Source organism: Acanthopagrus latus, chromosome 9 (genome assembly GCF_904848185.1).
Source record: "Acanthopagrus latus isolate v.2019 chromosome 9, fAcaLat1.1, whole genome shotgun sequence".
Taxonomy (NCBI): Eukaryota; Metazoa; Chordata; class Actinopteri; order Spariformes; family Sparidae; genus Acanthopagrus; species Acanthopagrus latus.
This window is the reverse complement of record NC_051047.1, coordinates 20,703,312-20,715,992: the sequence shown is the minus strand read 5'-3', so window position 1 is coordinate 20,715,992 and position 12,681 is coordinate 20,703,312. Positions and strand designations below refer to the sequence as shown.

The 12,681-nt window shown below is 36.6% G+C and overlaps 1 protein-coding gene across 1 annotated transcript; it reads left to right on the top strand.

Moving 5' to 3' along the window:
- On the top strand, positions 1-10,020 carry LOC119026273 (pyridoxal kinase-like). The gene is made up of 11 exons (XM_037110515.1): positions 1-271; positions 1,675-1,729; positions 3,894-3,998; positions 4,854-4,937; positions 5,308-5,342; positions 5,585-5,670; positions 5,927-5,972; positions 6,064-6,175; positions 7,416-7,552; positions 7,639-7,705; positions 8,623-10,020. Exons 1-11 carry the CDS (start codon positions 191-193, stop codon positions 8,748-8,750), a joined length of 936 nt encoding a protein of 311 aa, XP_036966410.1. The 5' UTR covers positions 1-190; the 3' UTR covers positions 8,751-10,020.
- The last annotated feature ends 2,661 nt before the right edge of the window (positions 10,021-12,681 follow it).

Sequence of the window (12,681 nt, the reverse complement as noted above, 5' to 3'; positions counted from 1 at the left end):
CTTCCAGCTGCCTGAGGAAAAAGCGTAAATGTCACTAGCAGCAGCGCCGCTTCTGCCCTTCAATGCCGGAGTTATTCATCACATGCTAAGTTTCAGCGTGTCAGAGCCCGAGGGGATCTTTCATGCAGCTGTAGGACTCGTCACGTCTGCTGTTTCTGCTCGGTGTTTATAAACAGCGCTAACTGCGGTCATGGAGTGTCGTGTGTTGTCCATTCAGAGTCATGTTGTCAGGGGATACGTGGGGAACAAGTCGGCGACATTCCCGCTGCAGGTAAGAGCTGGACCTGACGTGCAGGTAAACGTCTCAGTTTAGGCTGCAGGTCAGAAGAAGAACAGACACAGGACGTGTGTATTTAAATAACGTTTTATAACAGAGCGTGTCTTCCTGTTGTATGAGAGGAGCCATGCTTTAGATGTAACAGTATTTCCTGTTCTAACGGAACATTTCCGTTTTTATTTTTTTGCCCACCTAGCTTAATTGACAGTGGATGTAAAGTATAAAACACTAAAAACATCGCCAAACTCAATGAGAAAATATGCTGTAATATGACTATTTATTGGACGGAATTTGAGAATGATTCAGAGTCAAGTTGCCAGATATTTTCACTGCTTACTAAGAAAAAACCTGCAACAGCTACAGGTAGCCATAGGTACAGCAAGCCAGAAGTAGAAGTTGGAGCTTTTAATGTTTCCCCCATAAGGTAATAGTAAAGAAATATACCAAATACTAAGAGTTTTGGATTTGATTTAACCACTTTAGGCAGAGCTCCAGACTATTTTTTTCCACTGGCTGTACTGATGCACCTAACTTTTTCATTATAGAGAGCATCAGCACATGATTTGTGCATCCAGTAATGTATTTTATTTTAATTTCTTAGGCACAGATATTTGCATTACATGATTTAAATCATAGTACGATCAGACAGAAATATCGATAACCTCTGAAATATCTGTATTGTTACTTTTGAAAAACGAATCAGAAATTTTAGGAGAACTGGTACTACCAACAAAAAACCCTGTTTTGGTTTCTTTTCATTTCCATATCAAATATCAAATTTCTGAGACTTACAGCAAGCATTATAATGAATATCATGTATGTATTGATTAATTTGTAGAGTGTTTTCATGCGGAATCAGCAAAAATTGCAACAATTGTCTATGTTATTGTCGTCATTACAGCCAGACGTATTTATCCGATAGCTGATATTATCAGCTGAAAATCGCCTATCACAGATACTGTATATCGGTTTAAGAGATTATAATGCAAAACAAAGGAGCTTGTAGTAATTTACAATACCCAGTAAAGTTACCTTTTGTCCCTAATATTGTCATTAGCCCCCACAAATGCAGCATCATTCAGGCTCTAATTCTTATTCCCAGCAAGTTTCCACTAAGAGCTCGGCTAGTTAAACTTTCAGGTGGTTGGCAGAAAGGGTTGTTTAAAGGTGCGTGAGAGAGCATTCAGGAACTAAGTGCACTGAAATATAAGGCATGGTCCTTTCAAAGAAAAAAGACAATGGGACATATAACTGTAATAAACAAACAGACTGAAGTACTCTCCCAGTAATTCACCACACTGCTCCCACAGTACAGTGGGATGTTAAAGCTCATTGAGACCTGCGTGCAGATGTCATTGTTCACTGTTTCAACAGCTGCTTTGTTACTCTTTTCTCAGGTGCTGGGCTTTGAAGTGGACTCCATCAACTCTGTGCAGTTCTCCAATCACACAGGTCGGCTGAGTGGTTTCAAATTGTGCAGCGGGAGATGATTTTCAATGATTGATTTTTTTAAAAATTCAGTTTCTCAAAGTGAACGAGTGATTTTCCACCCGAACCTCTAAACCTTTTTGTAATACCTGGTGTGGTATGTGAAGAGGGAGTGCTTTAAGTCTGTGAGGCTGTGAAGTGGTGATTCATGTGGTACAGTATCTGAAAGCTTGTGTAGACTTTGACCACTAGCAGTTGTTTTGTTTGCATCTTTATCTCTGTTAGCGCGCACACAAGGACCCTCAAAAACACCTGAAGCCGTAAAGAAAAAACTTGTTTCAAACCACTCAGAATTTGGTTTTGGAGATGATTTACTCTGAATTGTTTGTTCAGGATACAGCATGTTTGAGTAAGACTGACAGAAACAAGACTGTGTTCACTCCACTGTGTATCTTTTAATGAGTGAGTTAATGACTGTTCGAAGTTCTTGTACTTTGCCTTGCCTGTACAGAAACCCTTAGATGAGCCCTGTCTTCTTTATCTGACTGGATCTTGTTGGTCAGCAGTCAGTTTAAGAGGACAGGACTTTGATTTACTCAAACAGTTAATGTTCCTTTTAGAACTATTTCTCTGTGGTCAGATTATCTTCACTTCAAATTTACACCGGGTGCATCTGTATTGTGTATCATTTTATCTTTTAAAGGGCAGTTTCGCAAAGTCAGCCTCTATAATTAGGTCAGCAAACACAGTCCTTAAAAGGGTACCAATAAAACTGATAAAAGTTGATACAAATACACATGGCTAGCAATCATACAATATTGATATCTATTTCAATATAACTCAACATGTATAGTCCATCAGTACCTAATAAATACTCAGTGTGTTAGCAATATCGACATTTTTCAAAATTAGGTAAGGCGGTCACAAGATCAAAACATGCATAAACTAGAGTTTCTTATGTCAGTATAATGAAGATATGTGTGCAGATTTGTGTTAAGCGTCTTCTCAGAGGAAAAAGATATTTTGTGTTGCATCTTTATAAAGAATTAACTTGAAATGTAAATCATATGAACATTTATGAACTTTGAAACAGGAACATTTCCGTCCCTCTTTGTCAGTTTCTCATGTTGTATTTCACACTAACTTTCGCACAAACCTTTCTGTCTGCTCTACTATTTAGAATCGAATTGAGTTTGGAAAGATATGTCTGTTTTCAGAGATAATTGAGTAAATTAATCTGGTGTTTTATTTGAAAATATCCAAACAAAAGGACAGGAAGCACAGAAAGGAAGGAAGGAAGGGCTGGATATGGTTTTTTGATACGTTTGTCATCATTATCACAAGATTAGCTTCACACTGTCAGTTTGTGTAGTAAAAATATTGCCTCATCATTGCTACATTAACGAAAACAACAGTTTCTCATGTTGAAACATGAACTTGCTGGAACACCTGCAGAGAGTTCAGGATTATGATCTGGACTTCACGTTGCCAAAGTATGTGAAGAATGTGCTTCCACCGCAGGGGCTGGAAACATTTACACAGAAACCACTTAAATCAATAAAAATAACCGCTCTTCTGTGGATCAGTGTTGAGCAAATTGACGTAGACAGTAATCCTACTTTTGGTTGATGCTGTAAACAATATTAATATTTGCACATTTTCACTTTCATTGGACGGCATTATATACACTCTCCCCTCCAACCAGCACATGCCTCTGCTCTGCCTCGTGCTTTCTGTTAAGTCTTCTCTGCAGGGGGACGCTCATGCTGGCTTGGGGTCAGCTTCGGACTCTGTGTGAACTCTGTGTGAGGAACACACCGAAGTGTGTTTGTGCTCAGTCATTTGCAGTCAGAGCAGCTTCTTGAGGGTTTATTCTAGGTTAATGGTGAAAGGGGGACAAAGAAAGGGGGGGGGGGGAGTTCTGCAGCCAGGATACAGGCATCCCATTCAGTCAGTGAGGAGGCCCAGTTTGGGCCCACCATGCTCAGAAGAGCGAGTGGGGGATGGAAAGGCAGATGAAGGTGGAGAAAACACTTCCTTTAGTTGCACAGCGAGGCTACAATAATGAACAGTTTTTTCATAGTTTAGATGGTGTTAAAGCATGTGTCAAGATTCCCTGAACATCCAAAATCAATGTCTGTAAAATGCCATGTCATTTTGAATCTCCACTCTGCCTATTGAATCGTAGGCTACGCCCACTGGAAAGGCCAAGTGCTGACAGCAGAGGAGCTAAATGTGCTATATGAGGGCATTAAGCTCAACAAGGTGAACCACTATGACTACATCCTCACAGGTGAGCCTACACTAGTGCTGTGACAGTCAATATTGACCATTTGAACCGGTTTCAGTACAAATTTTCTGCAGCATTGAAAACACTGCCCCTGAAACACCTCGTCAGTAGTCCTGCCTTTTATTTCTGTGAGTTTGTGACATCACTCTATGTCACCATGTCTCACATTTGTGTAATTTTTGGCTAAGCGCCTAGTTTGGCACATGAGAATTGATTTAGCAAAGCTGCTCTGTTGTTTTTAGCAATACCTGCCCTCAAAGTTTTTGTCAATTTCATCCCCACGGTATCAAGAATGGTATAGAATATTTATATTTTCCAGTAGTGTCTCCTTGTGGAAGATGAGTAGTAAAAAAACGTGAAGATAAGAAAGCCCCGATATGGTAGCTTATGAACCGCTTTGTTTATTAGAAGAGATACTATTCTGTTCTCCTCAAAATCCTCAAATAATCAATTGAATAAAGTGATTCACTGAATTAAATAGACAATAGATTGAATTTTAGTTGCTGTGTTTATGTAAATGTAATTAACAGTGCCGGTAGATTGCTGCTGGCCCATCTAGTTAGAGGTGAACGATTCTGTAAAGAGAGAATTGATTGTTGATTTGTTTGATTTCCAAGTCTTCAAGTACCCACACTTTGGGTTGATCGCTATGTCTGTATGAACTATCTCTCTCCAGAATTACTGATATTGATTTAGAATTCAAATGGGGGAGTTATGAATGAAGCTCCTAACTGTTTGATTTTGGTGTGCAGCTTGGTTTTATGAGCTCTCATGGAGGGATTGATTGATTTATTGATTGAGGGAATGGCAAAAAAACCCGTCTTTTCTCTCCATCGTCTTTATACTTTCATCCCACAGGCTACAGCAGGGACACGTCCTTCCTGGAGACGGTGGTTGACATCATTCAGGAGCTGAAGAAGGCCAATCCCAGCCTGGTTTATGGTGAGTGAACAGTGTTTGAAAGCGCACCGTCTAACGTGCAAAGATACATTTATCTGTGACATTTTCCTACTAGACCTTCATTGGGCAAACGTTGCTTTCAACTCCTGATCTACTTGTCGCTGCTCTACAACAGATGCGAGAAGTGCTTTTTCTAATTTGAGTGTACAGAGTTCACATTCTTCACATTTCAAATTGGAAAAAACAGAAACATGGTAACGTAACATCAGTAATAAATGATACATTTGTAGCTAATTAGAGACACCATTCACCCTATTACAAGACACTGAACCATCAACATGATTTTGTAGCTGTTATTTTAATATATAAAAGTTATATAATGTTGCACTAAATTTTGCTTTTGCTTTTCCAGTTTGTGATCCTGTTATGGGAGACCATGGTGCTATGGTAAGCTCTACACTGCTGATGAGCATTTACTTTATAACATAAAGAGAGATCCTTTGTAACATTTCTTGCACACACAAGTTCAAATTAACTAAAGAAGAACCATATTTCATATAATATTGAGTCTTTCAATGACTTGTGGTAAACAATTCTGACCATCATTATGGAAAAAAATAGGTATCACTTGAAAGTATAGTTTAGAAACTGTGAAACCATGTTGATCTTGTTTCTGGTGTTTGTTTCAGTACGTTCCAGAGAACCTGCTGCCAGTCTACAGGGACAAAGTAGTGCCTTTGGCCGACATCCTCACCCCCAACCAGTTTGAAGCAGAGTGAGTGCAATCATCAAAATTAATAGTGCACTATACAGCAGAGCTTGAAAAATCCATAAAGTAGTGAGTTAGGGCATTTTTAGCTAATGGGAAGAAATATATGAAAAGTCATGGATCATTATCTTATGCAGCAAAATGTTGTGACTGTTGTCGCTGCACCTCATAATGATCCTGTTGAATGAATACATTATGCAGGTGAGGGAAAGTGTGTTTAACCTTTCTGTCATTGAAACAAATGTGACTTGTTTTCACACAGACTATTAACTGGGAGGAAAGTCAACACGCAGGAAGATGCTTTTGAGGTGAGTATTTTTTCATTGTGCCATGTCTTACATGATTTATCAAAAGAGAAAGAAGAATGCTGGGTGAAACTCGACTCTGCTTACTCCCCAGGTGATGGACTTGCTCCACAAAATGGGTCCAGAAACCGTCGTCCTCACCAGTTCAGACCTGCCCTCAAAAAAAGGGGACCAGTTCCTGGTAGCACTCGGCAGCCAAAAGATAGGTACCAGATCAACTTTCCCTAGTTAGTGCATCTGCTTACACTATATTTTTCTTTTCTAGTGGAAGAACACTTGTATACATGCCATCATGGGGGTAAAATTAGGAAACTAAAGTGAATAGCGGGAGTTTTGATATCACTACCAGAGTGTTCCTTAGCATCATGAGTGTTAGGCGCACCCCTGCTTTAGTCATCATCAACATCACGGACTTAAACTAAAAAATTATTTAAGAAAAGAAGAAATGTCTCAATAAATAAATGTTTTATGCCATTTCATGCACCAAATATAATACTGAAAGGAAGTGTAGGTGCAAATAATTTCATAAAATGTGACATAAATGAATGTTTCTGCTTTAATTTCTGCCTTTGAATCATATATAGATAAATACATAGATATGTAAATAAATCAAAAAGATAAATACATTGATAAATAAAATGATAAAACACGTGAATTCCATTAAATGCACCAATAATTACCATAAAAGTAAATACAGGCGCATATTAATATATTAGATAATTCATTTTTCTATTTCATTTTCTTCTATATTTATTTACTTTTCCATTTAATTTTAACTTGTATATATTTATTAAGTTTATGAATACCAGATTTATTTATGTGTTCTTTCCCTTTGCATTGTGTAAGACAATATATGAATAAATACATAAAAAGATGCATAAATAAATACATTTAAAATGAATACCTTTATTGATAAAATTATTAACAATTGAAAACAATAGGGGAATAAAGGTCAATAAATGCCGAATTAAAATAAATCAGAAATATCAATTTATGTCACATTTTATTAATTAAACACTGACACTTATTTTATTGTTTTTGGTGTATTTGATTACACAACTTATTGATTAAGCCCTTTCATTTTATTTTTTCTGTATTTATTTTGGATTTTGCAGTGACAGGCCTCTGTACACCTAAGCCAAAAGAATGTGCAATCAATGTTGAGAGCATCAAAACAAACTATATAAGAGATCCCAATCGTTAATTTGTCACATGTGAACGTCTTGGGTACATTTTTTGATTTTTTTTTTTTTTACATTTTTGCCACAAAGCTGTCCAGAGAGTAGTCAATTTGAGAAGGGCACAATGGTTAACTTATGTAAAATGTTTTGGAAAAACAGAATTTTCTCTTGGGGGAGGATCCCTAAACCTCCCACCAAATATGTGAACCTAAACCTTTCACAAACTTTGGGGAATAACTGACTACCCTGAGTGTCCTCACTGTAGTGAAACCAGATGGGTCCAACACCAGTCAGAAAATCTGCATGGACATCCCCAAAGTGGATGCTGTGTTTGTGGGGACAGGAGACCTGTTTGCTGCCATGTTACTCGCCTGGACTCACCATCACCCCAAAGACCTGAAGGTCAGTAACACACTTGACTTTACTGTGAAAAAGCTAATTATGTTACTCCATAATGAACTAATCCCAATCTTCTTCTGTTTTCACAGGCTGCCTGTGAAAAGACTGTTTCAGTCATGCACCATGTCATTAAGAGGACCATTACTTATGCCAATGGTAGGTTTGTGTGTTACTGACTTCTGTTTTGTCATGTGGTCTTTCTAGTTCCCTTGAAGTCATTTAATGATTATGCAGGAACACTGTTTGCTTCCTGCTGCTGTTAAGACTCACTCACACAGTAGTGTGTCATATATGGAAACCACAACCATTATCCAGACACACATTTTGTGCTAATTTTGATTTGGGATTATTTAATTTAAGATGAAGGTGATTTCTTGAACGTTCAAATCACCAAAATTGGAGATACATTATTTTTTTTGCATGGAAAGCATATGAAAAATTGTAATCTGGGAAATTTACATTTACAGCATTTATCAGACACTTTTATCCAAAGTGATTTACAGTAATTCATACATACATTCATACATTGATGGTGGTGGCCACCATGCAAGGTGCCGACCAGCACATCAGGAGAAGTTGTGGGTTTGCTATCTTGCCCAAGGACACTTCCACATGCAGACCAGGGGAAGTGAGCCAGCGACCTTCCAACGACAAGACGCTGGCTCCACCCCTGAGCCCCCCACAGCCGCCCCATACAACTAAAGCTGTCAGACAGAGAAAGTCAAGTAATATTTACAATATTTGTTTCTCAGATGGATCAGAAATATTAAGTTATGTAAAATAGAAATACTCGTGTAAAGTACAAGTATCTTTAATTTGTACTGAAGAACAAAACTTGCTTCCTCTGATTTTAAGGTGCTGAGCAAAAGTCCCCGACATAACTGTCTTTTAACTGCTTGTGAAAGGCCATGAGATGATTAACAGCCTCAGCATTCATTGAGACAAGAATGAACCTTTGACTGCTCTCGGTTTACGTGCAGAGAAACATACATGTTTTTTGTGTGTACACATGGTTTATACATTCAGCCCCCGGTGTTTTCTTTCAACCTCTCTTCTTCTCATCTCCCTTTCAGAGATGGCTGGTCCTGGGAAAAGGCCCAGTCCTGCACAACTGGAGCTGAGGATGGTTCAGAGCAAAGCCGACATCGAGAATCCTGCCATCGTCGTGGAAGCCAAGGTTTTACACAAGTCTTCACAATGAGGACGGTGACGCTATTGTGAAACAATTCACATCGTGCTGGTACAAATCGGCTTCAAATCTGGGCCATCCGCCAGACACATGTAGGAGTCTCATATCAAAGACTGCTGCGCATCTCTGCCTTACAGAATCTTCAAGGTTTTTCATGCGAAGGGTCTGCGGGATGTGTTGTACGTTCATTCTGCTCACACTGGGATCACTGCCATACGTGTCTGTACTATGGCCTGTGTAGACATCATCAAAAAGGACATTAGCCAACTATGTTTAGGTTTAAAGATAGTGTAAGTGTACTTGAATCCTCTTTAACATGGTCGAATTATTTCTCGCTTTTATTTGAATTAAGCTTAATAGAAAAAAAAAAAACACGAAACCAGTGACGCATGCATGATCAGGCATCTGCTCGTTTAGGTTATGATTGTAGGTAAGGACTAGCCACGTGTACTTGAAGTGTGTTGCTCACAAGGCATTATAAGCACATGATGAAGACCATAATGCAGAAGCAAAGGAGCTAACAAAACGTGAAAATATACATTATCATTTCTTTACAATGATGTCAAATTAACAACATTTTCTTACATTGTGAGTTTTCTGAAATGATTATAATACAGCGGTATGAATGCATGCAGTGCTCATGATGTACTTGGGTGTTTTATCATGCATTTTAAGTAAAGTTACCACCTTCTACACGCAGATCAGAAGCATCGTAAGTGCTGAGATGTGTTTCGTATTTACATGTAGTCTATACAGAGTCATTAACACAGTTTGTTTTACTTAGATTTGCTTGGAACAAATTGTAACTTAAAAGATAATTGTGATAATAGTTGATTTCTAGAATTGCTCTTTTAATCGATTTTCTGGAAATGTTTTTCACCTCCTTCTTTTATTTTATTTTTTTTAAAGCCATTTATTTCTCGAGCTAGCAGACGTTTCACATGTCAGATCCATGTCTTAAACATCTCAAATTGAGGTATTTGCACAGATAATCTTTAATAGTATATTTACTAATGTTCTTTTTTTTGTCTTTATTCATTTTTAACTGTTGTCATATCGCAACAAAAAGAGTCTGTAATGAAAGACCATTCTATGTAATAGCCTTAACAGGGTTAGGGAAGAAAAAACATTGGTTGTGAATGTTTTTTTTTTGTGTACCAATGTAATAGTTGATCCTCACACATGATGTTAGAAAAGTCAAGTGCCAAGCATTGAGCTGCTGCTCTGATGTAGAGCAATATGAGAACAGTAATAATAAATTGTGATTATTTTACTGACACTGTTTTTAATTGTGATCTTTTTTATTTATGTATTGTTGGTCTTGATGTATCAAATGTATGAAATATTTCTTTTTACTGATAGAGCATATTAGAGCACCTGTTCTACCAGGTGTTTACATGAGGGAACTAATTAACTAACAATTTCCTGTCAGCATACAAATGACGACTGTTCATTTTTTCATATAAAAGATTTACATTTACAGCATTCAGAAGACTCTTGTCCAAAGCGAATTACAGTAATTCATACATCACATCAGGAGCAGTTTGGGGTTCAGTGTCTTGCCCAAGGACACTTTGACATGTAGACCAGGGGAATCAAACCAGCAACCTTCCAACAATGACGCTGGCTCCACCCCTGAGCCACAGCTGCCCAAACAAAAATACGGACTTATAAATTCCAGATCAAGTTCAGGTTGAATGGGATGATGATGAGAGGGGATAAAATTATGGAAGAGTGAAACTGCCCAAATCAAAACTGAATAAAGGAAAATGCTCAATAAATGAATATGCCATTAATTGCACCGACATTGGTATTCAAATTAAATGTTGGCATATATAATCAAATGTTACATAAATTGATATTTCTGTTTTATTGTTTTATTAACTAGATATTTCTCATTTGTTTTTTTGATGTTTTTGATTCAATTATTCATTTTTAATTTTAATTTTAATTTCTTTTTGTTACAGTTAATGACATATTTACTTATTTATTGACTTATTTTGGTAGTTTCGGTCATTCATATAAAAAATTGAAAAAGTATCTGGAATAAAAAACAAAGACTAAACCTGTGTTATTTCTCAATATTGGACAAGTGAACGCCAATTTACTTAAAAAAAAAAAAACAAAAAAAAACTTTAACCTATAGACTTAACAGAAGTGGCTCAGTTTAAAAAATAAAGGATTTCAAAATAAATGCAACTAAACTGCTTAGACAATATATGACTGCATTTTATCTTATTTATGTAGCAGCAAAGAGGATGGGGGGGGCAGATTAGTTGATTTTAATGTGAAAGTGAATATTAAAAAAAGCTTGATGACATAAAGAAGAAAGGCAAACAAGTCAGCTGCCAAGTACTTACTTTAATGTGTGATTAGGACCAGGTGACGGCTCTCTTTTGTCAACACTAATCCACAGCATGTATAGCCAGCATTAACCCAATTAACCAGACAGGCCAACATGTCTGCCCAACGGCATCCTGAGTGGGTTCATGTCTCGACCTTACAGTTTGGAAAGAAGGTATCAACCGTGGAGGACAGAACCTCTAAAAAAAGCAAAAATAAAGAAATAGATACATGGATTAAAGGTCATATTAATAGCATTTTCATGTTGACAAATGTTATTATGATTGTGAATGAATCATTTACATAAATATACATTTACATTTATATGACTTTTTAACCCTTTTTTTCCAGCAACATTTACACTTAGCTGGTGTAGCTGGTGTTAGCAACGTTAGGTAGTGCAACAAACTGACAACCACTTGAAGGGTCCATATTTAGTGGCTGAATGTCAGTAAGACCTTAGATAAATAGGTGAATAATTATTTGGACACAAAATAATACTAAAAATAAATTCAGGCATTAATAAATGTGTAAAATGTCACATAGATTGAGATGACTGATTTTCCTCTGTATTTGATTGACTTTTTATTTATCTCCCTAGGGATTTAATTTGTATTACCATTTTATTTATTTATTTATTTATTTTTAATACATGAATACATAAATAAATTGAGGTTAATTAGAAGTGCATTAATAGAGGGATACATACAGACGTTAATTAAAACAGAAATACCAATTGACGTCACATTTTACAAATAAATCCATGCTTACATTTACTTTTGGTAGATTTGGTATGGTATATATACTTTTAATTAATTAATTAATTAATTTCTTTATTTGTGTTTGATTTTAGGCAGTTTTCAGTCCTAGATGATCAACAAACATACCAGACCTGTCCCATTAAAAGCCTTGGTGCTCACCACACTACCACGCTGCAGCTTTGCAGAAACACCAGCAGAGGGCTAAAGAGCTCTAAAGTTGGAAACACATGCACACCTACTGAGGAACTGCCTGCAGTGACATGACACTAGATGTATAGGGTTAGGAGATGTAGTAGAACATTTTCTGGTCATTAAGTTTATGTTTAATGCATTATTACACTTCTAATGTCAGGAAAGAAATATTCAACATCTAGGGCGTTAAATAAAGGTTTTCAGAATTATTTGATTTTCAGCTGAACAACAAAAGGAAGCTGTTAATAGTTTTATTTTTTTTTTTATTTTTTTTCTGTTTTGGTATTTACATTTTAAAATTAATGATCTATTTCTATCTTATTTTTCATTTAGCTTTTATTTTCTTTCTTCTTCCTCCCTTCCTTGTCTTCGATTTTGCCTGTGTTGTCACTTTTTATTCCTTTTAACTTGTAATAACTCAGTTTGGACATTTTATGTTCTGCCTTCTCATTCTTCCTTGTGCTTGGCTTGACCGTTGACTGTCTACTCTAATCATTAACTTCCTGAGTTGAGTTTCTGCTTTTTGCTTGAACAGTAAACTCTGTTTTTTTTGTTTTTGTTTTAAATTTTTTTTATATAAGGTGCTACATAAACAATGATTATAAATTATATCATATGTGCTGTTTATAATGCAAAACATGTTACTT